This window comes from Denticeps clupeoides, chromosome 2 (genome assembly GCF_900700375.1).
Source record: "Denticeps clupeoides chromosome 2, fDenClu1.1, whole genome shotgun sequence".
Classification (NCBI taxonomy): domain Eukaryota; kingdom Metazoa; phylum Chordata; class Actinopteri; order Clupeiformes; family Denticipitidae; genus Denticeps; species Denticeps clupeoides.
Genome location: NC_041708.1, coordinates 2,185,771 through 2,211,223, shown reverse-complemented (window position 1 = coordinate 2,211,223; position 25,453 = coordinate 2,185,771). Strand labels below are relative to the sequence as shown.

Sequence of the window (25,453 nt, the reverse complement as noted above, 5' to 3'; positions counted from 1 at the left end):
GAAAACCCCTTTTCTCCCCGGTACCTCCCCCACTCGCGTCAAATCCGAAGTTTTCGCCGCCGGTGCTAAGGGCGCTAGCCGTTCTCGTAATTAGCCATGCACAGGGTCGAGCGGATCGCTCTCCTTTTGTCCGAGGCTTGTGATTGCACAACAGGGTTGGTGCACAAGGCTCAAGATGTTCCACCCAAGGTCACTCGCTCGTTTTTGATGGTCGTGCCAAGCTTCTGTACCTACAGTCGATCCCTTTACGGCCGCGGTATAATGTGTACAGAGCGTACGTCCAATAAATAACCTTTGGTTACCATCGTCCAATGTTATCATCGGAAGTTAACTGCCCACTGTGTAACTGTCTTTATCATCGCCATCACCATAATCACCGCCATCATGTCCTTCAGCACCATCTGCTGTTCCTTGCGCCTTCCCGCCTCTCCGTCCGCGGTTAAGTAGCGCCTGACTCGGCACTTACGGAGCCAGGCCGGCTCCTGCGGTAGCCTTGGGGCTTTTGGAGGTGATGCTAAGTACCAGTGCTGGCACCCCGAGCCGCAGCAAAAGCCAAGAACTCACAACTCAGCGGTACGACCGCTCCCAAATCGCAAGCTTTCGAACCCGGGCCCCTTTTTTTTCCGTAAATCAGCGAATTCGAAGTAGCTGCCTTTCTGGGAGCGTGGGGTGTCCCTTTAGGACTTGGACTGGATCCTCTGCGGTTGACTCGGTCGACTGCCACTTTCACCGACCTTCAGACATCAGAGCCCAATGCGAGCGCTGGCTTTAGTGTTACAGAGGAGATTATAGGGTTATCGATCAGATCGGAACCTTCTGTACGATGGGGTCTTTAGCGTCCTCCCGCTTTTGGGCTCTTGGCACCTCTTTCACCACCATCCATATCTACCACTTCATCGATCCTGCCAGAGCGCAATTCTCACCTGGTATTCTGTGATGGAACGTCAGCAGAGCAGCGAGACGACAGATACTGAGGCAACACCACAAACCCCGTTGCGTAGATGGGCGAAACAGACAATTAGATGTAATGATGCAGATCCATTTACATTCTGTTTTTCCTTATAGAAATAGCCTAGTCATGTTGTAATGTCACAAAATCATTTCTTTTTTCCTCCAACGTACCAGGGAGGATCTCTTTTGAAATGCTCGCTGTCCTTTAATCACACAATTAGTGCGGCTTTATGCGTTGCATTGTAGTTGAGGCATTAGCATTAGCCTTTACCCTCTGCAATAACTCCGCACATCTGCTCCGTTTCGGGGAGAAACCCACACCCGGCTAACGGCTAACGATAATAATTATTTGGCCCCAACCTAGCTCTTATTGACCGCCACCCCCCCTCGGCGGCCCGACGGGAGGGCGGCGTGGCGCGTTTTTTTTTTGGAGGCGGGATTATATTCGGCGCAGCGAGGCCTTCCCCGGCGGATTAATTAGGCGCCGCGAGAGAGGGGCCCGAGCTGTAATTTGTGCCGCCAGGGCCGCGGCCCGGCGACCAGGTTAAGTCACAGATTGAGGGTTGAGTAGCCGGCTCCGGGAGCGAAAGAGGCGGGTGGCAGCTCATTAGACGCCGCGCTCCCGCTGAGCCGGAGGAGGGGAGTTAAGACAACAGAAGGAAAAAACCATGCGCCCGGCGGTCACCGGGAGGCGATGGAGCTGCCAGACACAGGTGGTCACCTGTAGGCTTTGCACTGCTGGCAGACGTGTGTACCTTGCATTGCAATGTCCTGCGACTGAGGAAACATCTCAGGAAATTAGAATATGGTGAAAAGGAGTCGTTGGTTTCGCCCGTTTAGCCCAAACCGCCACGTGTGCAATATTCATTACACATAAAGTTGACTATTTTTAGTTTTATGACGATGATTATGTCTGATCAGCCGTGAGAATGTCTAGCATCTACGATCCATCATAAAAGAGCCTTCATTTATGCACTTGGTGGCAGGTTTACCTTTTTCAATTCAATTACCAAAACAAATGACCTTTTCCTGCATTATCATGATTTATTGATGCTGTAGATAAACTACAACTAAACATCCACGCTATATCGTTCAAGCAAAATATGAAATAACTTCATTTTATTATAATGTCCGTGATGTGTTGAATAACTGCTAATTTTTGAAGCATTTTAATGATCTTTAAATGCATTTTCTCGTTGTAGAATTCGGTTGGATGTGCACTGCGCAGTGTGATATCTGATCCGCGGTGCGGTATTCCTCTGCCCACACCTGAAGCTATAAATCCATAAGTAAACAGGTGTCTTCACGCGTGTACATTATAGAAAATGTAAATGAATAAATCATGCCCCCACCTGACCGCTGCTGCACGTGCCTGCTCGTCCAGCTATCGCAGGTTGACCCTCCCAGCAATTCGAACGAGACCCTAACCCCTGGCCTTCTTCTAATGAGCTGTCCTGGACATGCACGCCGCTGATAACAATATCTGCCGTCCCATCGAGGGCAGCTGCAGCCCACTGTTCTTCATCCACGCTGCAGGTTGCGGGTGGGAAGCAGCTGCATCGGTTCACCACCAGCTAATGATGTCCATGAACGCACTGGAGTAGAGCAGTGTTTGCTGAATTGGCTTATTTCAATTAATTTGCCCATTAATGGCGCGTATTAGCCCGCTCGGAACGCAGCGGTGGGTTTTTAATAAGTGACGGGCGCCACAGTAGAACCTCCAAGGTCATCAAAGCGGAGACGGCCACTTCCCGACCTCCCTTTCACGGGCCCTCCGAGCATGACACCGCCTGCCCCCGGCTCCAAACGGCCTGTCTAATGCGGATAAAGAGAAATTAAAGGTCCCATCGAGCGTGTATAATCCTGGATTTCTGGTCCCAGCGGGACGGTGCACGTCGCCCGTAAATGCGGCCGCTGCGCTGCGCTTTATTGGGCCTCGGAGGAAGCCCGCACGCCCTCTCAGCTCGCCACTCTGGCCGGGTTTCCTTCTGCAGTCCCTTTGTGTACGGCGCGGCGTTTGTTGTAAACCGCGCTTTGTGCGAGTCCCTCCCAAGCCTTCGGCCGGTCTCGGCCACGGGCTCGCATCGCAGCTTCTGTGTCCGGAAGGTATCTGGTCTCCCGAGGCTTAACTCAGAAAGAAAGTTACAAAAAAAAAAAAAAAATGCCTGAAAAACTTTTCTGCCTTCGCACAATAAATTTCACCTTCTTGTATTTTCCTTTAAAAGTAAAAGTCTTTTTTTTTTTTTTTTTTTTTAGCAGTTCTACAGTACATTAGCATTCTGCTAACATCACAGTTTTAATGTGATTGCGGCTCCCTGCTCCTCAGGAGCACTCGCAGTACTTTCTCCGGCGCTACCACTCCCGTACGCCGACTTTAAGCATGCTAAATGAATGTTTGCGCCCCCCGTTGCTGAGTGTGCAGTGTGCATTCTCCAGCAGCTAATGATTACTCATAAGATGAGAAACGAATCGCAGCAAATGGCAAATAGACTTTTTCTCCTTCTAAATTTTAAGGCCTGGCGAGAAATTGCTGAAATATCTGCGTTCTTTTTCCTTTTCGGTCACTGTTGCTGCAAGAAGGAGATCTGGGTCCAGATTAGCGAAAATTAGCTCGAGTGCTACGTCTGCACCACATTTCAGAGATCATCTTACATTCCTATTTCTGCCACGCAGATCACAAGCATGTGCTACGTATTACAAAGCGCTTCCAAAATATCCCCCCGAAGCAATCGTTTGTCCCCCAAAGTCTCATTTGGCTTCGCTAATCTCCAGGCCACTGTCAAATGCTATGCTAGCCTCCATTGGCAGGTGCACGACGTGCAAGTCCGCCGTTTAGACGGATCCAGAAACACCGGCGCGTGTCGTTTCGGCGTTCGGACCTCGGCAGTGCTGAGGCAGGCGGGCCGGGAAACGGAACGGCGCTCATTAATTTAGCTGCCGCCGCTTCGGTAGCCCGGCTTGCTGAGGATGCACGCGCCAACACAAAAGGTTTAATTCAAATCATTAAAAGGGCCACATGCACACCGGCCTAATCATTCGACCTTTGCTTTTTGTGTTGGGCTGTGACAGAGTGTAAGGGCAGCTGGAAGAATAATGCATTTATTAACGTGCGTGATTTATGACGCCAAATCTGCCCCGGGCCAGTGGTTGGGATTCCGAGTTCGGAAGGAACCGGAGGAATGTTGCAAGGTGCCGTTATTTTACACGTGTCCCAGACGTGCAAGCGTGGCATCAAGATCCGAGACTTAGGCATGGTGAATGCAGGCCAAGCTCACTATCTAACCATGGCCGCCCCGAGTGGGGAGGGACTAATCAATTAGCCTGATCTGCCACTTGATCAGAGACCAGGCCTGCTGTTGACAGGCTAATCTTATCCTTAATCCATATGTAGTAACCTCCCAGGAGTGCCGGGACTTGACTTCCACTCGTTTGGTGCAGCCGCTTCTGCTCTTTCGCACCAGTTAAGTGACCCAGCGGCCCTTTGGCACCCGACTGCAGAAAGCCAAAGGGACATCACATCGCGTTAGACATGGGATTACGAGCGCTAAGTCCCAGAGAAGGCTTCTCTCCACCTCGGCCAGCAATGCTGATTTACTACAAAAGTCAAACGTTCAATTCATGCCGCAGAGGAACGCGAAGCTTCCCCAGACTGGGAAGCTGGACCGCTGCCTCCGCGGTGATGAGAAAAAGGGCCTTTGAAAAATCCTCACAGCTCCCGCTGTCTGTTCGCTGAAGCAGAATTAGCTTATTTGTCAGAAAGCAGAGCGCGGGAGCCCCGGCGCACGTCGCAGAGTTCATTTTTTCGAGCGCCGTGCCACAAAGGATGCTGTCCTTATGTCACAGGGACAAATTTTCCCAGCTTCCGCCGTCCCAGAGCATGGCAAGAAAATAGTCCCATTGCTCGTGTGCCAGGCTAATGAATAGGCTTTCTGCTGCAAAGAGACCTTGGTGCACATTTTTCATTATGATTATCGCTGTTGAGCTCGGGTAGATTTTCTCTTTGCCCTGTGCTCGTAACAAAAAAACGTGACTTACACCCGCGTTTTTTCAAATGCCAAACTAAACGTGACGCATTGAGGGGGGGGTCAGTAAAAATTTCTGGGACTGTAAGTGTTGCTTCTGGCCAGTGATGCTGAAGCAAGATAAAAGGAATAAATATATTGGCAAATGGTTCATCAATATATTGTTCTGTTTACATCATTTATATGCAGAAATTTATATGCAGGCAGATGCTCGTCTGTCTTTTCATTGGAAGAAAAATCATTTTCACGCGTTTTGAGACATGTCCCATCCTCATTCGCCTCCATTGGACTGATCCAGGACTTGTGCACGCAGTTATACTCTTAAAATAAAAATCCAGCTGCATAAAAACGTCCATTGCAAAACAAAACAGGAAACAATTCTGCCGATACAGCGATAACATTTTTCCTTTTACTTTAGTAAAACTTGATTATGCACATTATACACACAATCTACTCTATTCAGCTGCTCTTAAAATTGAGAAGTGTTTCATTTGTTTTAAAAATGTTGCACTTTCTAAGCACAAATTAGTTTTTGGACAAAGAAAATGAAAGGGCTAAATGAACGTTTGTATGGAGTTGGTCAGATCTTCAGTCCTGTCTCTCCGAAAATGTATTATTTTGGACGTGTCGCTCTCCTTGTGATGCTCAGTTTGGGATGCAGTGGACTGTTCGCGGCTTGAGGAACATTCAGTCTGCAGTTCAGGTTCCGTACTGTGGGCCAGTCTACCGGGGATTCAGCAGAAGAATGAGGAAAGAATAAGTTAAAAAAAAAAAGAGAAACATGGTCAGGTACAATGGAACAATTTATTCGTAAAAAAGTGGCTTTATTATAGCGTCCTGTCAAACAGGAATGGCATCTCTACCATAAAGTGGGCCTAAATGCTAATTATTAGGCTTTACATTTTATACTTACAATTTATACTTCTATGTTTTTATAACTTTATAAGTTACGACATGATTGCACTAATCATGTCTTGCCTTTCACTCACAATGCATCTATGGAATATTTATGTATTTTTTTTTTTTTTTTTTGTGCGTTGTCCATGACGTTGTCACAGTAAGTGAAAGTGAAGTGTCATTGTGAAACACTGCAGCACAGCACACGATGACACAACGAAACGTGTCCTCTGTATTTAACCGTCACCCTTGGTGAGCAGTGGGCGGCCATGACATGCGCCCGGGGAGTAGTGTGTGGGGACGGTACCTTAACGGTACCATAAAATGACCGTCATGGTGGTGTTGTTTTTTTCGGGAAAGATATCTCCTCTGTAATGTTTGGCGCATCCCTAATTTTTATGCAGCACAGCAGCAGGCCGATCTGAGCTCGACTCCGGTCTTCCCGCCTTAAAACGGCCGCCCTGCCCTCCTCTCCCCCCCCCGCCTCCCCGCCTCGTCCCCGGAATTCTGATGACACAGTGATAATCGGCGCTTTCGGGAGCGCTCCCACCTGTTCCGCCGCCTCCCGTACACGCAAGCAAACAAGCGCCGCTCCTATATATCTGACAGCTGTTCATGCTGCTTCTTGCCGAGGCGCCGAGCGAAACTGTTTCATCAGCCCCGTTAACCCCCCCACACCAAAAAAACCAAAGCCGCGCCGCAGCCCCACGCCAGAAGTGCGTTTATTGTACGTCCCCGCGCTCCCTGCTGAATTCCCGGTATCTGTTTTTAATGGCGGCGGCTGGGAGCGGGGACCCCGCAGCAGGTGTGGCTCTTTAATTGAATCCGGAGTCTCGGCGGACGCCGCCTCTCCCCGCCTCGCCGTTTTGCTGGTAACGGGGTAACGAATGGCTGCGCTTTAGAATGCCGGACGGCCCAACGTTTTGGCGGGTTTGGTAGCGGGAGACAGGGTTTGCAAATGGGGCCGGGGTCGCAGCCGCCGGGCGGAGGGAGGCGGCCGGCCAGCACAGATTGCGGCTGCCGGGTCCCCGTGTGGTGGGGGGACGTGTCCCGCTGAAGCCCCCTCGCCGTGTGGTCCGGTACAGCTCTGCCCAAGTGATTGATTAGTGCAGAGACGGGGTGAGGAGAGCAGGCCTCGCTCCTGAATCACAGCCATCCGCCGCCCCCGCCGCACGCCCAGAGAGAGAGAGATGCCCACTCGGAGGTGAGATCCAGCAGGAGGAGGAAGGCCCGTCTTCCGTCTCGTAAATGAAGTCCATTTTTAACGTCAGGCGCGGCGCTCGCCAGCTGTGTGCAATAAGCCTGAGCGTTATGAATACGATGATGCGACTCTATAGGTCTCCATTAACGCCCACGCCCATATTTATTTGTTGTCTCCATGGTTTCTGCAGCCGGTTACAAATACCGGTAAATAGATTCCTCAAAAGAGACGCCTAATTAGGCTACCTACAGGGCCACCATTAGCCTGAAGAGCAAAGAGGCTAACCATCCATTTAAGCTACTTTTTCTCTTTCGAAATAGGAAATTAGAAACTTATTTTTTAAAAATATATATACTTCAGGTATCCATAGTCAATTCTTTCATAAATTTTCATCAAAAATAATATCTTTTTTTGTCATTAGTTACAGTCTACATTTAATGTTTCATACCATTTTTGTGTCAATATGTTCAATATTTCTTGCATTAGTCTTCCACTGGAATTTGTTATGTTACTAGAATTTATCAATTTATTCTACCTTTTGTTGCAGTCTTGTCATTTTTGTTGTCATTTATTCATCGTTAGTTCCAATCTACATGTATTGCAACATTAGGTTATTATATTGTCACTTTTGTTTTTAGTTTGAAGACTCCAGTGTTCATTTTATTTCATCGTACGTACCTTTCTAAAACGTTCTCCTCTGAAATTAGACGCGTATTCTATGTTCGCAGTGGTTTAGACGGTGTACAAGATGTAAAATGGACCATCTTGTTGAGCTGCACGTTCTTCAGTTTCCATTGTTGCGATAAGGATTCTGCAGAAAACTGAACCACGAATATCATCCTGAGATTCACCCTAGCGTTCGTCTTCAATGACCGTAGTCGTCGAAGAATGCTTATAAAAATTCAACTGATACGCGTGTATTACGTGTATGAAACCATTGAATGCTAAAGTTGGGGACCCGGGCGCCGCTCGGTTAGCTCTGCCTCCCCCATGTCATTATTTGGCGTGCCATCTATCTCCGGTTACAAAGCGTCGGAAACGGAGACAGAGTTCCTAACCAGCCAGTTATGAGCCGGGGAGGTTATTATTGATTACCTGTCCACACCGTTACGCCGCCTCCTTTGTTTCTCCCGCATGCACGCGGAGCGTTGGTACTGTGTGACATTACGTCTCGTTAGTACCCGCTCTGCCCGCGACGATAAGTAATGAGGTCCTCGCGTGGAGTTTGACGCGATGTGACGATGCCACGCGCTTGGCCTTTGTGCACCAGCGGTGGTTCGGAATGCATCGCTCTTATTGAACGCAGCGTATGGAACCGAGTGGTGAAAAATGCGGGGGGAAAAAAAGCAGGAACTCAGAGTAAAACGGACCTGCGGTCCCGGGCCCTCCCGGGTTACTGATGTCTCTTGGCCTGCTGTCGTCAGACAGGCAGGTGGCACATTATACCATAAGAGGAGAGAGGCCTGCTGGCAGGGCAGAGCGAGGTGGGGGCGGGAGGATGATGGAGTGCATTTGAATGCTCAGGTAGTTAATGCTTTATGAGATTGGGCTAGGAGAATGGGGGTTTGCAGTGTGTGCAGTATTAGGCCACATAAATCTGGAGGCGCGCCTCCACCCCCCTCGCCGCGCTCCGACTTAATTACCTGTGCCCCGGCGTTCACCTATAGCTCTTCCCTAATGGCCGAGTCTCACTGGCCTTCCCCACGCCACGGGCCGCAGGGCCGGTGGGCCTCCATTACCACGAGAATTTTCCACTGCAAGCCTCCCTCACGTGCTATTATACTCTCTCTCTCTCTCAGCGTATGTGGACAATACGTTATATAGTACGCTGATGTCAGTTTTCTTATTATTTCCTCCCCTTTGACAAATTGGGAACACCCGTCAAATTTGATTATTTTACGGTCACATGGCTAGGCCCCCCGTCTGGGTCCAGACTATTTGTTTACCTGGTTATCATCACTTATCATGCATAAAAAAAAATATCAGGGTGGAGAACATCGTGTCTTACCATCCGGTCGTTTCATGGCGCCGGATTTATCGCCCGGTGGAGAAATTGGTTTGTGCGATTGACAGCCACCCGGCATTTCTGACGGCTCAATTGCCGGTTCGTTTGCGCAATTAATCAGACGCGCGGCCGCCAAGATGTGAAGTTTGGCCCAGTTCGTCCAAATCGGTCGGCGACCCCTATATTCTCCGCAAAATCAGGGTTGAAATACATAATCGACCACCGTTTCCCATAAACTACAGCATTCAGAATCACTCGTGCTGGATGAGTGATGTCAGGACACACCCCCTCCTGAGCCACGCCTTATGGATTTAACGACCCCCCCCCCCCCCTCCCTGCCAATGCTGGGGTCCTGGACATACATCTCCGGCTGACCTTGGAGATTATTGCTGGACTCGGCAGCTGAAAAGTTATGCTATATCTTAGTCAGGGACCGTCTTCTATCAATGAGCTCCGTTGTCGCCTATTGATCGGTTCCATGCCGGGACGCTGCGCTTTGATTGATGCCGATGGAGCCAGGCCTCGGCCTGGAGAGCAGTCCCTCGGAAGATAGGGAGGGAGAGGAGGCTTCCTGTTTTTCCAGCGCCTAAAATGTAATGAGGGTGATGATGGAGTACAGACGAGGGCGAAGCCCGAGTTGAATGACGTATGGGGTGATGTGTGTCTGCGTCCAGCCCTGGTTCCCTCACGTATGAAGGTGAAAGGAGTTCGTTTTCTAGAAACACGTGTGTTCAAGTCTTCATCAACGCGTGGTTGAAGATCAGCAGTTGGGGGTCAGAAATGTATGAGTTCCCAAATCAGCTCTGTTTATCTGTTCAGATGTTCTTCCAGATCTTTCTTGGTGTCAGCGTCTACTGTTTTCTGCACCGATGTAAAAAGACCAAAGGCTGGTATCTTGGGTTTTGTAGATTACTGATATCATTCATAATCATTATTGATGGAGGATGTGGAATTGAGCTCCAATGATGACATTAATGGTCAAAAAGAGGGCTCATGACTGGAAACAAATATTCTGCATCGACCCCGAATGTGCACCCCAAGTTGCACGATGTATATCGGCATGATATCGTTAAGGACAACATTGCCAGGTAGAGTTGTCCTACCATCGACATGCCCTCGTTTTCAAAGGAGAACAACACTAATCTGTTGGTTACGCCAAATTTAGCTGTTCGGAGTTTCCTTACTTATTAATTTTGTCTGTGGTTGGACAAAATTGGCAAGAAAAGCTAAAGACAACCAGGGGCTTAGAGCCCACGCAAGAAGATCTTTGTCTATATGGGGACATGTACCTTTTGTCAAAAATATGTGCAAACGGATTCGCTAACAGCCTTCGCCGATTCGTCCCTCAGGGACGGCAGCTTGGTATTTGTGGCTCTCGGGGTTGCAGGGTGCTTCCTGCCCTCCCAGAACCATTTCCTCGCTGCTCTTCCTGGACCGGGGCTTTCAGTGTGTGGAGGTATTCCCTGACCCCGGGCTTGTTAAGAGAAAGCTTCCATGTGGTCGGATCACAGGAGGACACAGGTTGCCAGGTTAGGGCCGATCAATCAGCTTTGATCTTTAATAGACCCTCCCCACTCCCGTCGCCTCAATTAGACCTCCAGGATTGTCCGATACAAGCATCCTGGAGGCAAGTGGGACCCTGGGGGGATCGGGGTTTTGTGGTTCCGCCCGGTCCCGAGGGGCCGAACCTCCTGTAAAGGCGCTCCGTGCTCAGACTGCGCTGGCGGAGTACACTGCATACAGCTCGCACACTTCTAGCGCTAGTGCACTGCAGTAAACACACACCCACACCTTCCTTTGCATACTTGAGATTTTGATTTATAATCACACACACACACACACACCTGCCGCATAGGGAATAGTTCAGTCTGCAAAAGAGTTTTAATGCATATTTAAATTTATATCACTTTCAATGGCATTTATTTACTTTAACAAAAATATTTGCATAAATGGATATTTCAATTACTGCTATAAAGCAGGGCCCTAAGTCTGAACGGATAATTGGAAATATTTATGGTAATTTGATTGTTTTACAGTTAGCTGACTTTGTAGTGCTTAGTAATCAGAATGAATAGGAAATGCCAGTGAACTCCGGAACAAAGCCGCAAGATCCCAAACCCTGGGGAGAGCGGAGCGCAAGGCTGCCAATGACAACGATAAATTTCAACTCCGCTGCCATGTGAAACTCGCTATCGCAGTCTAGTGTGAAGGACCAAAACCACATCATGTGTCTTGTATGTCCATGGCTTCCATCATGGAGGTCACGTGTCTACATCTGGCTTGCTTTGTGTCTTCGAAGCTGTGATGAAGTCCGGCAGAGAGTGAAACATGTTGACTTTGTAAAAAATTGGCCAATATTTAACCAAGAATTTAGCATTTTTTCTGTTGTGGATTTGTCGGATTTGTCTAACCGCTGGACAAAATGTAACTTCTTAGCACCTTCAAGTTCAAGATGAACTTTATTCAGCTGCATTTCAGCTACATACATGTAGACGATGTGTGATGAAGCTGTTGCACAGTCTGGCAGTGAAGGCCTGAACGCTTCTGTACCTTTTTCCAGATGGTAGGAGGGTAAAGAGTGCATGTGAGGGGTGTGTAGAGTCCTTCTCAATGGATTCAGTGTGTTTGGTAAGTTTTGCAACTTTGGTAACTTTTGGTGACCTTTGGCAGGCTTTTGTAACTTTAAAGCCTAAAATGCTCGGACATGTCTTTGGATTCTTTTATGCCCATGGATTTTTATGTGATTTTTTTTTCCAGGTCACATTATCTGGACCTCTTCTAATGGAACATTTCATTGCAATGTTATAGATCGCAATGTATTACCAATCGCTGTTCGAAGTGGAGCTCAAAAGGGTTTGCATCATTTGAGATCCCACTGAAACCTCAGGATCATTATGCTTTTCTTACCTGAACATTAAATATGTTCACATATTCATTTCAGCTGTTGTAATTCCTGCATGTTTGGACACCAATGTCACTTTAGATCTTCTCAGTAGGAGAAGATCTTGCCACAATGCCAGCTGTTTCACTTCATCCTGACTTGTGAGTCTTCTTCTTCTCTCGGGAGTTTGAGAGCTCTCGGGTCTCTCCACCTATGACCCAGGGGGAGCAATCTCTACACCCTCAGGCCCTGGCTTGGTGTCCACCCTGGCTCGCCGTCCTCTGCCCTGGCTGTCCACCCCAGTCAGCGCTCCAGGCTGAGATGGGGAGGGATGATTGCCCTGGGCCTCTGTTCCGGCTCCACTTGTGCGTTTTGGTAGCCGATCAAAGGCCCGGTCGTTTGGCCGCCCCGGCACACTAAACCGACAGGAGTGGGGAGGTGGAGGCGTAGGGAGGAGATGAAACTCTCCAGCTGTCTCTGGTGGGATGCCAAGCGGGATGGCGTTGGGCAGGGGTTGCCTGCTAATGGAGGAGGCCAGCTGGAGAGTGGCGGGCCCGCGAATCGGCACAGCGGAGATGTGTGAGAAGCTAATGATCCCGCCCCCTCCCTCCCAAAATCCCCCCAGCCCACCACAGCGCGCCGGGCCCTCCGGAGCAGCCCGCTCCGCCGGGGACTCTCGCCAGCATGGCCAGGTAGCCGTGATTGCCTTTTAATGCGCGCCTCTTGCCAAGGGAAGCGAGGGGTTTTTCATCAAGTCTGACTGCAGAAATATGAAAGTACCCCAGGATTATTTTTCAGTCACGTTCCATTAAACCGCGGTGGGGGGGGTCACACCGCAGTGCACCCTCGCCTGCACAGGTTTACCCAATTAGGGCTTTAATTTTTTATTAATACGCCGGAATGTTAAATAAACATGCAAACAGCTTCCGTTGTGTATGCCAATTAAAAGCTGTTTTATTTGACTGCCACCTTAATCAGTTTGCCGCACAGGGGGAGGATACGGAGTTTAATTAATTTGTATTACGCCACGTTTGTTGTCAGGGCCCTTTTTACGATTCTGGAGTAATCTATGAAGACATTGAGCATTGATTTACCCGTATATTAATAAATTATGCCAGCCCGTGCCATGGCAAACAGCGCACATGGGAGAACCATAAAGCAAACAGGCGGAAACAAAAGATGCGGGGCGGAAGGTGGGAGTCGTTTTTTTATTGCCGGCTTCGAAATGGGCACTCCCCGCAAAACAATAACCTCTCCTCTATGACTGAGGAGCCAACGGGATGGGGGAGGGAGGAAGAAACTTTCACAAGCTCATTTTGCCAGATTTTTATCACTGCCTCTGTTCCATCAATATTGCCTTCTGGATGGTTTTTAATTTCAGGTTGGAGACCTCAGCATATTTAGTGCTTCGCTGATGACATTGTATTTATTTAGTGCTCTCGTCAATAGCGCGCTCGAGTGCAAAAACTCTTTCTTCTTCCTTTATTGCACCCTCACTCTCCAAGACACCCGTCCCGTGAAGATAAACCTGATGCTCTGGGATATATGCAACGCCAATGCGGCGGCCGTATTTCACGTTTATTCATTAGCGTTCGCGCCAAGTTCAGAGTGCTAATTTTATTCCGGGAGATTAAAATGACTGCGGAGTGATGACCTGAAGCTCAAAATATATGCCGTTAGCGTTTGCTAATGAGTTGCACGCTACAACCAAGTACGGTGGCATGCATACATCAGAGTCACAACTGCGAAATTTCAATTTTGCATGCGGTGGTTTTTTTTAGAAAAGGTTGAAATAATGGTGTCAGTATGCAGCAGGAAAGATTGCTGAGGTAACTCGGATTGTGGAAATTTGCATAAATTGGAGGGGGGCGGACATAAATTAAAAGTAATCTGGGGCTAAATCACCTTCTTGAAAGGATGGGGTGGCAAAAAGAGAGATCTGGGGTCAACCAGGGACTGTTTTTTATGGTTACGAGCAAAATCAGCATGTTGCAAACTTCCAAAACAGCGGAATAAAGCGACAGTGTCGAACTTGCATTGGGCGGTCAACTGGATGTAAATATTTTGGACAGTCCCTATATGGGGGGTAATTCAGTGTAAGATTAGCTTCACACAAGTGTCCCATGAAGTCCAAGATTCAATTTTTCACATTTTTGTAAGCATTACAATGGTAAATAGTGCTGATTGTAATGGTAACGTTTGATTAGATTAGCGTTCGTATTCCGGAGTAAGATGACGTACGGAGGGCTTGGAGGCTGCAACGCTGGCGCACGTACCCCGTGGTTCGTGAAATGGCGTGCGGACAAGTGCTGGCGGCACGGCGAGCGGTTATTAATGTAGCGACTCGCTCGCAGCCATGTCTGCCGCCGTGGCGCCCGGCCTTATTAATCAGCCGGGCCTCGACGCGCCGCTCTCCGGGCTGCAGATGATGAACTCGCGGCGGAGCGGTGTTTAAACAGGCGGAGGCTCTCGCGCAACACTTTATAAAGAGGCCGCTAAAGACCCCGAGGGGGAAGCGGTAATAAATACTCGGCGTTTGGAGAGGCTGCAGGAATCCCTGGAGAGGACCCCGGAGGAGGTCGATGCTGCCGCTTTTGGTCTTTCAGTCACCAGACAACAACGGTATCAGGGCTGACAAACAAACGGGGGGCTCTGGCATGTGTGTTGCTTTTGTGTTTTGGTTTTAATGGCTCGCCCGAGGCATGTTTGCCCTCTGCATGGGTTGGGGTTGGTGAACTGGCCAAAGCAAAGCCCTGCAGTGTCCAAAAAAAACTGGAGAAGGAGGAGGGACCACTGCAGTACAAGTCTTATGAATTAGGTATTACAATAGTAAAGGACGGATGGACACTACTGTTAAAAAAAAAGTGGTCATTTCGAAATGTCCTTAACATTGTATTGTGTTTTATGGAATGAATTAGAAATAGTCACTGACAAAGTCAGAAATAATGATTTGCTGATGCACCAGATACTCAACTAGTGTGAATTTGGCCACTTTTATTGCTTCTTTAATCAATGCAGCGGTTCGCAGATGTACTAAGATAATTGAAAACGGTTTTCTAATAATCAATGAAGCTTTTAAAGTGACAGACTTGCATTAGTGAAACAAAGCACCATTCCATTGGAACTCAAGACTATTTTTTGCTTATAATGGGCTTCTCTACATTTATGCAGATGTTCCATCATTAAGAGCCATTTCTAGCTACCGGGGCTACCAGGATCAGTCTTATTTTAATGAACAAGACATAATTTTTCTTTTATCAAAAACACAAACAATTCAACGTGACCGTAAATTTTGAACAGTTATTGATGTATGTAGGTTTTTATTTTTGGTGTGTTGGTGTCAGCCAATAGGTTAAAGTGAATTTAAGAGCAGAACCAACTGTGGTAAAATTGGACTCAGAATGCAGTAGATTGTTTGAAAGTGTCAGTATGCTAATTTCCGCTCCATTATAAGTAAAATTATGCAACAAATCTCAAACTGGATGGTTTTTATTTCACTAATGTTCTAAGAAATGCAAGTATTTCGCAAGTGGTGCTTTTTTTACTTTTGTAATTTTGTCATAATGGTTATAAGCCAGGCTTTTCCAGCACATCTAAACAAGCATTCTCTGGATAATGATGCTGCTTGCTTTGATGAAGCTATTTAAAAGTAAAATAAAATACCAAGGTGTGGCTAGATCACACTGCATGTATAATTAGTATCTAACTAAGTGTATTTGTTGTGTTGCTTTGTGAAATTATGAATTGCATAATTGCATTTCACAATGTGCACTCCTTGTTACTCACGACTAACCATCATTTTCTATGTTTTCTATATGGTGCGTTTTCGTTCAGCAGCTCCATATGGCACGGTTCTCAAAGCCTCTTATGATTCATTACTTGATTCATGGTACGATTCAATCGCCTTTTATTTATCTGACCGCCATTCACTCTGCTTTTTTCAGTAATTCATCATGTGTACTCTGACAACCGCCTCAATATGTTACGCTGCACATGTCTGCAAGCTCTGCTCGAAATCCGGCACAGAAAACGGGAAAAAAAAAAACTTTGTCTAGCGTCAGCAGGAAAATGGGCCGCTACCGTCATGCAACAGAGGGATCCTGTCGTAATGTAATCACAAACGAAGCTCCTGCTCCCTCAATTAGGCCGCATCTCTGAACGTGCGCCGCCACCGCCGTGACATTGATGCAGCGGCGGCGCATCCGCCACCCACGTTACCGTGGCCACCCCGCCAGACTCCAGACACCGTCGCATCCTCATCAGTCTCCACCCAAATATTCCCCCTCACTCTGTTTACGACAAGTCTGACATTTCGCCGGCTTTAAGGCTTCGGTGAGATTTCATTTTTCGGATGATGGGGGGAGCGGCGCCGTAAACTTGATCCGAAGCCATATGCTGTGCCCGAGTGCAGCTGTGCTACTGTATTATTACCCCATCATCAATAATTAAGCGCTGCTTGAAATGCTGGCCCTTTCGCGAGAGATGGGCACACACCTCGTCTTCAGACTTCAGGCGCAGCGACGGGACAAGTCGGCGTCCCAGCTGTCCAGGGTGGACGTCATCGGCTTTAAAAACGGGCGTAAAATACAAAAGATTTGCCGCGTGGTTCTTCGTTGTACCTTCTCGGGAACTTTGTTACATTTTCGATTAAACTTTTTTTTCTTTTTTTTTTTTAGATATTGCAACGTTTGCATGGTTCTTACTCTGGTGCTGGACAATGTCATCGTTTTTAAGTCCAACGATCAATGAAAAGCATCACGCTTCATTAGTTTATTGAAAGCCAAGGTAATATGAATGAAGTGAAATCAGTTTTTGTTAACTGCAGTGGGGACTATAAGATGAAAGTAAGAACCTTTGCGAAAACGTTGCAAGGAGTATGTTTCTGTGGTAAAAGTAGGCTCTGGGCGTGATGTCCGGCGTACATCTTCAAGTACGTCTTCAGGATTTTCGAAAATAAGCAGATGGAAACAAAAAGTGACTGGTTTGTTGGAGGGGAAATGTGTGTAATTACGGCGCCAAATCAGGCGTGCAAATAGATTTTCAGCATTTTTATGGTAACCCTGACATTCTTCTGCCTTTAAGTGCTACTCGACCTCTCCAGCTGGTCCACAACACTGCAGAACGACTTGCATTCGACATTCCCAGATTCTCCCACACTGATGCGTTCCCTACACTGTAGCTGCCTCCACACCAGAATACTGAATGCAATCTGAATGCAGAGTTCAAAATACTGATGCATGCTTGCAGAGCCAAAGAATGGGCCAAAAACCCTGCTATGTCAGGTCTCTCATCACTCCTCGCTCTGCACCTCTATCTCTCCGATCCTCCAGTGCTGCTCTGCTGGGACCACCGTCCTGCAAGGTCCTGCAACGTACTACATTTACATTTAAGGCATTTATGAGCGATTTACACTAGATGTTCGAACAGTCACTAAAGATCTTTAAGGCCAAGCTAAAAAACATTCATTTTTAAGGACAATTTAGGTACAAAAAATGTATGAATTTACATGTATTAATTTTAACAAATTACGATTTGTTTTTTTTTGAGTGAATGATATTTACAGATCAGGTCCTAGTGATCCAAATGAGGCGTTTCATGGATGGACATTTTAAAGCACTTGTGTAAGTCACTCTGGCATTTAGCAAACGCCCATATCCAAAGTGACTTACAATCAGTAGTGACAGGGACAGTCCCCCCCTGGAGACACTCAGGGTTAAGTGTCTTGCTCAGGGACACGATGGTAGTAAGTGGGGTTTGAACCTATTACACACTAGGGTACTACCACCCATAAGAGCGGCTGCCAAGTCCAGATGCAGAGTGACATTTTTTATTCAAATTCACATACCGTTTTACTTCCATGTCAAAGGTCAACTCTTTTCTGCTGTTCGTTCAAGTGATACACAAAGCCATGGCATAACATGACACTCCCGGCTGCTGCCTTGTGCACCCGCCGCACCCGGGCATGTGTTTTACAGGCAGTGGCCCGCCGGTCCCATTAATAATGCTGAAACGCGCGCTCCGCCCCCGACGCATTCGGCCCGGCTGACGCTTTAATGGCCGTTTTTACTTCACTTTTTCAACAACGAATGCGCAGCTTGCCAAAGCCCAACACACAGCACGCGTCTTACCGCCGTTTTCAGACACAATGCATAGTTTCGCTTTACTAATTTAATACACACGGAGGGAGACGTATGATGTGGAAATCCTTTGAGCGGGTGTGTCTTTGTGTGTGTTTACCCTATTTCTCTCTCTCTCTCTCGCACACACACACACACACACACACATCGCACTGCACAGAATGCAGATGTCCAGTCGGTTTGCTGTGTAAGCAGCTACGGGCAGGGGTGACCAGATCTCTGATCTGCTGCCAGATGCTGACCTCACAGGCAGACGCGGCAGGTTTTTAATCCCGATTGTTTTACATTTGATATTTATTGGTAGTAGCAGCATGATACTGGTCATATCGCACGAATCGTGTGGTTCAATAATGCACTACTGCAGCTATTAGAACATTTTCTGGCCTCACATGTTGTAATTTGGATCTGTAGCTGTGCATGGGAAATACAAAGTGAAGTGATTGTCACATGTGATACACAGCAGCACAGCACACGATGCACACAGTGAAATTTGTCTTCTGCATTTAACCCATCACCCTAAGCGAGCAGTGGGCAGCCATGACAGGCGCCCGGGGAGCAGTGTGTGGGGACGGTGCTTTGCTCAGTGGCACCTCAGTGTCACCTTGGCGGATCGGGAATCGAACCGGCAACCTTCTGATTACGGGGCCACTTCCTTAACCACTAGGCCACCACTGCCCCTATACGCTGGTAATACGGAAATTAATGTTTCATTTTTTGTCCCTAGTTGACTTCCTGCCTCCTGTTTTACAGACACAAAACCAGGAAACGGGCTGTGCAAATCTGGGACCATTGCTCTTTTCGGAAACGTCGTGTACAGCGGGTTGCTGAACGACCATTTTTGGCATCTCGGGGTGCCCCTCGTCACAAGACTGGTACGTACCTGTGGCTCCTACCACGTTCTGCTTCTCCTGCTGGCTGCTGGTGGTTTCCTGTTTTGGTGTGGCGTGGCTGCCGGTGCTTGTTTGGGGCCTGCGTTGATTCACCGCGGCAAGGCGGTGTCCGTGGTTTCATTCTGAGTGCTTGATTTCATGCGGCGACGCTGAGTCAGTGCAGCACACCGCACTGATCTGAGCACAGTTTGGGTTGTGGATGATTTGGTACCTTCTTTACTACAACCAGATTTCATACCACTTGCTACTGAAGAAGGCAAGCATAAACCTGAAATGATAATAATATGTAATATTAAACCTATAAAAATAATTATTCAACTAAATGTATTCTCTATAAATTTTCTCTATTTAATTTGCATGATTAAATATATTTGGAAATAAGTTTTTCATTTCATATTTTGGCATAATAAAACAAATAAAAATACACAAAGACATAATGAATTAAAATATATTAATTTTCATATGTATTTATTAGGAATATTTATTTCTTCATTTCAATTATTTTAGTTATTTAAATAAATTTGTTGATCACGTTTTATTTCTTCGTGTAGGAGGACGTTGGTAAATCATGCTTTTTCATGCACAGGCAAATTGAATAGAAGTAACTGTGAATTAAGTTTTAATTAAAGTGCCAGAGCCATGTTACAAGACAGTATTTTATTAAGAGTGGATAAATGTTAATGCAGTGTGACTCGGTGAAATGTTCTGAATTTCATGGACCTAGCCGGGCCTTTGCCGGCGAGATTAACGCTCGACCGGAGGTCGACTTTGCTTCCCGGGCCCCAGCTGAGGGGATCTCTGCCTGCTGGGGGCCCTTTACCACCGAATACACAATGTGCAGGCATGGCGTTGTACATGGATGGGGATCCCTACAGCCGTCATCCAGTATTCATCGGCGCCGTTTCGCCGATTCATGAGGAGGAATATTTATCATCGATATCCTTTAAAGTCAGAGTTGATGGTGAACAGGAACCTTCGGTCGCGTACCGCGAGGACCATGTTAACGAAGACGCGGCTCCCAGACAGGATTCAGTAGCGCGAGCGGAAGAGGAAAAGCTTGCTAATACGATATTGTTAACCGACAAAGTGCCGAGTCAGGCTTTGCCTCAGCGCGAAAACGGCAGAGCGGCTGTTTATTTTTAGCCTCGCTGAACTGTTCGGCAGGCCGGGCGAGAGACGCGCCGCCATCAGACGGAACAGCTGTCAGTGCGCTTGTTCTCATTTTAATATTTCAAAAGGCGAGTCTCGCTCATCAAAACCGCCAGCGCCGGGGGGGGTCCGGCGCGCTTTCATATTTCAGGCGGTACGAGCGGCGCGTAGATCAGTGGCCCGCGCCCCGGCGATGTTAATGCGGCCTGATGTGTAGAAACTTTTCTCGGTGCCTTCGCCTGGACGGCGGTGATCTGTGCTCCACCGCTAATCGATACCGACCTCGTCAAGACGCTCCTCTGTTCTTCTGCACGGGAGAAAATCTTCTTTCTCTGGCTGCCGAACCGACGGTGGTTGTTTATGAAATCGAACCCCGCTTTGGCACGGGCTCAGAGGCTAATTAATGTATTAATTGAAAAGCTAATTGAAAAGGAGCGCTAGCGCTGGAATAGAAAAAAGGCCGGGCCAGCAGTTAGCAGCCCCGCTGGCTTTTATGGAGCCAGAAGTGATGACGGCAGCTGAAGTCCTAATGAAGAAAGCGGGCCGGCACGCATGCAGCTGACCGAGAGGGGAGGCGGGGAGCCGCGGTTCTCATTGCAGGAGGGCTGGTCCAGCTCGGCTCTAAATCATCACCGGTTTTACTTCAATCATCGTTCGTTTTCCACATTGTTTTTTTTTTCAATATATTGTGGGCCAGCTAGCTGACTTTTACACTTTATACTTTCCATCTCATTAAATCTGGAATGGTATGTTCTGGAGACCACATTTAGAGACAGATATAAAATATCGGACGCTTGTGTACTTTGTACTATGTTCACCATCAGACGGCACCATCTAGTGGCGCTTCCTTATATGACAGTCAACACTGATGAAGCTTCATATTTTAGTTTAGACCACGCTACACCAGCCTGGTCTGTAATCGGGTCGCAGTGGTTGGTACGACGTAACTGCTGATGTCCAAAAAAAGAATAAACCAACACACCAGATATTTAGAAAGCTAAATATTAATATTTCTTTCTGATCTAGGATTTTTGGCTGTGATTTGTAAGATTGACAGAGCATACACTTGTATCAGAAGCAGGAGCCTCCCAAATGAAAGTAATCTCAATTCGAGATGACCGTCGACGTAAGCGACCAGAGCCTGGAAAGTCCGTTTAGACGTAATCATTTGGTTTCTATTGATGCAAATCAAGTAATCAAGTTAATTTCTTATTCACTTATTCTACTTTTTCCTTGATGTTGGTATGGTAGTAGCTGGTTGCCCGTTGACAGCTGTTAATATTTGGCCCCTTCTCCCGGATAACTTTGGGGTTCCAGATCAGGGGAAGGAAACCACCACCAACAACAACGTTCCATTTACTGCTGGCTCTGAAGTCCTGAGCCCGGCCGCGCTCGCGGTCAATGTGGCGTCCCAGATGTGTTCACCTGCCGCTCCCCAACAGTAGCTCCTAATTAAGACAGGCTGGCGACGCCACCGGCTCGCCGCGGCCCGGCCGCAGCCAACACCGCTCCATCTGCCTCCATCACTGGAGAAAAAACATACACCGTAGACCACATGACTCCTGGGCTCGGGCGAAGGGAGGAAGTAATACGTGTGCGTGTTTCATTTCGAATAGTGTCGTTTTTTTTTTTTTATCTCCATCGCTTGTTGCGGTGATGCCGCTCACCGCGACGGGCTTCCGTATGAAGTATTTATGTTTGCGTGCGCAGAACCTCGTTCGCCACGAGAATGTCAGCGGGCATCGGCGACTTCTGTAAGCCTGATGCTCGGTGACATCGGCCGCACTGAACCGTGAGCCCCAAAATAATCAAAAATAAAACTATATGAAAGAGGGAGAGAGCCAGCCCGACCAGGAATTGGGGCCAGGCAGACATTCTCACCACAAAGAGGGGGCATTAAATATTGAATAAAAAGTTCCCCGAGTTGAAGAGAGGGGGGAAAAAAGAACACGACGCGGAACATAACAAATTCAGATCTCCGAGCGGCCCTCCTCTCCGCCTCTCAAAGAAAAGGTTCTTGTCTGGGTAATGGAAAATGACGTCCCCGGGGAACACGGTCCCGCTCGGTGCTTAACCTGCCGCATCCCAGGGAAAAAATAGCGCCGGTTCTGCCGGACACGGGGAGAGCGGGTAAACGCGGACGTACATCACGCCAGCGGCGCGGCGGGGACTTCGTCAATGAGCAGCCGAGGGATGATGGGTAATCAGGGGTCCCCGTTAGTCTCGACCGCTGGCTGTGCGGGGTTGAAAGGGAGGCGTCTTGAAGAGCGCCGCAGCCCGCGCATTAGCATTAGCTCGCGCACATGCTCCTCTCGGCCTTTACTTATTCATCACGCCGACTTGAAATAGACCTCAACGTTTGAGAAAAACATGGCTGCCGGGGTCCACGTGGCTCGGGATGCACGCCAGCCTTGCCGTGATCCCTGCCGAGCACGGAAGCAGACCAAGACATGCATCACTCTCCTTCCTTAATTAAGCCTGCGTGAAGACATAACTGCTGATCGGCCCGGAAACATTTGTATTGATTAATGAACTGAATTAAATATTAATCAGGTGAGTCGAGCGGACTGAAGTTTGGTTTTCTGTGATACCGGATGCCTGCAGATCTTCCCAATAGTTCCGAAATGAATAATTTGGCAATTTAGAGGTTAATCTGGAACCTCCTGCCACGTATTGACTATATGGGCTGAAAATTGCTGAGACAGGCTGCATGTTACAGTCCAACACGCCCCTCCTCACCCTGTGTGGTGTTTTACGAGTGTTCATGAGCAGGCAAACACACACACACACACACACACACACTGACTTGCCACCCCAAAAGTGCTACCCTGTCAAGCTGTTCTCCCTTCATTCCCCTCCAGCCATCCTGGCTCCTGATTGGCTGTGGCGGTCAGAGCCTGAACGTGGCGAAGGCTTCCTGAACGTTCCTCCAACATCCGCACCGTCGGTACCTCTGCAGTGGAGAAATGCTAGAAGGCGCCATGCCGGCACTGTGCCGTAGTTCCGAATTGGCAATGCCAAGATACTTTTGAATGAACCCCCCCCCCCCCCCCCCCCCCCCCACACACACACACACACACACTCTCACTCAGCAGTGCTGTTGACAGAGCAACGAGGACCGTCCCGTACCCCCCACCCCCAACACACTCCCTCCTCCCCAATTCGGATGAGGAGTTTTACCGTGCCAGTCTGTGGGATCTCCTCCCTGACGAAGAGCGCTCACCGGAGGAATGCTGCGGACCGCTGCTCGCCTCCGACTGCCGTTTCTGCTCTAGCGAGCTCTGGTCGTAGCGCGCCGACTCTGCCAATAAGAGCCGGAGGAGGCTGAGGAGCCGAGAGGAGGCGTGTGAGAGAGCGAGAGCAAGCGAGGGAGTGAGTGAGCGGGGAGGAGAGGAAGAAAGAAGGAACAAAGTGGAGAAGACAGGAGGCGGCTCTTCTGGCTCCTTCTCCTCTTCCCACCTTGGTTTTTTACGAGAGACGAGAGCGACAGAACCAGGGTTGTCCATCTCCTTTCGAAATTGAGGAATAGAGACGTGAATTCCGAGGCTCTGTGGAGAACTTTTTGGAAACGCAGAGACAGAAGAGCTCACCGAGAAACACAGACGAGGTAACAACGTCCCATTGGACTTCTCAGCCGCTGCGCCGGATCAGCGCCGACCCAGCCGGTGGTAGTTTGACCCTCGACGTCGCCCGTTTCCCGCCCCCGCGTGGTGCACCAGCCCTGTGGCCGAAATGATGATGTATTTTTGGGTGAGTAGGCAACGGCGTCCACCTGGTGGCTTCACCGCCCCGTCGTTCTGGTCCTAAAGACGCACGACGAGCCGCTAACGTGCTAGCGTCCTTCGGGCTCCTCTGCAGGCACACCTCTTCCTCCACGTCCCTATTCGCCCCGGTCGACCAAAGCTGTGTTGTCGGCTCGGTTGTATCTCGCCAAGGTCCCCGGCTCTGCCGAGCTTGCTCCACCGAGGCCGGGGTGGCAGCGGTATAGAGCGTTCCGTAGACAGACCCCGTAGTCACTCCGGTGGCCTGATGCTGCAGAAGCCTGACGGTGCCGCTCCCGCTCTGCAGGGGAAACCGGCAAAGTTCACTCCGGTAATGCGGCCGCGTGCATAATGATTGGCTAATTTGTCTAATTAGTGTCTATTTTCACGCGGGTTTTCCCCCTGCGACGCCAGCGCCGGGGCTTTAATCATTAATCTTGCATCGCACACACAACTGTTGCTTGTTTTTAGTTCATTTTATTCCGCATTTCCCGCTCCCTGCATATTGCTTTGCGTGCCGTAGCGGCGTAATCGTCTGCCTTTCGCTCGCCTCCCTGCATTCGGAGCCGCGCCGCTCTCCACCAAAGCATTGTTTACCCCTCAAATATTGCGCGTCTCCCTGGGAAAACTTCAAAAGAGATTATCCGGAGCATTCTTCATTTACGCGCCAGACCGAGATGAAACAGTCCTGGGAGCGTTTTATTAAAAAGTTCACTTTCCCCGAAGACTGGCGGGATTACACGGCGCCGCGACGGTCGGAACGAAATGAAAATGCAGTGGAAGTGCACTGTTAACAGGGCATCAGATGTCACACACACACACACACGTGTTTGTGGGGACAAAATGCCATGTGGGGACATTTTCACAGGAAATGATCATTACTAGCCACCACTGCTAATATAGTGTCCCACGCATACTAACGTCAACTTTTTGTCGCCTGTATCACGTATGGAAGGCCGAACTAGATGCATATACCGTAGTAATGTGTACACATTGCGCCGGAGGGAGGGCTCCCTCCGCCCGGCGTCAGATGAAAAGTGCACGCTCGTAGATGTGGCAAGCAGGATTTAATGGTCGTCAGAAAGCAATCTCTCATCTTCGGGGCCCGCGCGAGGCCCGCCCATAAATCACTCCCCGTCGCGAGGGAGGCGGCCACACAGAGTCGCCCCGCCACGCCTCCGTCGGCCCTCTCGTCCCACCGCCTTCCACCTCCCGCGCTCGCAACGGTAACCTGGCGTGCGGCCCCTCCCTGCCGCGAAGCGGGGGGTCGCTGGCCTTCGTTACGGAAGATTTACGCGGTGCGGAGGGGAAAGAATGAAAGGGAGAGGGCGAGGGGGGGAGCTGCAGCGCTCTCTGTAAGCTGATGAATAATTGAGAGCTCATTGCAGGGGGACTTGTTTTTTAGTGTGCGGGAGAGGGAGGGAGGGAGGGAAAGAGAGGGAGAGAGTGTCCCCGACGAGCCTCATCCCATGCGGCCCGTGACACTGTCCCTACTGTCTGCGTTACTACACTAGTCCATCGTTTCATTAAAAAAACTCACGTTTCATTCCAGCGTTTGA

At 48.8% G+C, this 25,453-nt stretch overlaps 1 protein-coding gene across 4 annotated transcripts in view; it reads left to right on the top strand.

Moving 5' to 3' along the window:
* The window catches only part of rbfox3a (RNA binding fox-1 homolog 3a), a 380,882-nt gene that overhangs the window by 245,938 nt on the left and 109,491 nt on the right, over positions 1 to 25,453 (top strand). For all 4 annotated transcript variants that reach the window (XM_028966599.1, XM_028966598.1, XM_028966600.1 and 1 more), the window contains exon 5: positions 18,845 to 18,966. In XM_028966599.1, the coding sequence (XP_028822432.1) occupies positions 18,845 to 18,966 (122 nt within the window). The remainder of the gene's footprint in view (positions 1 to 18,844; positions 18,967 to 25,453) is intronic.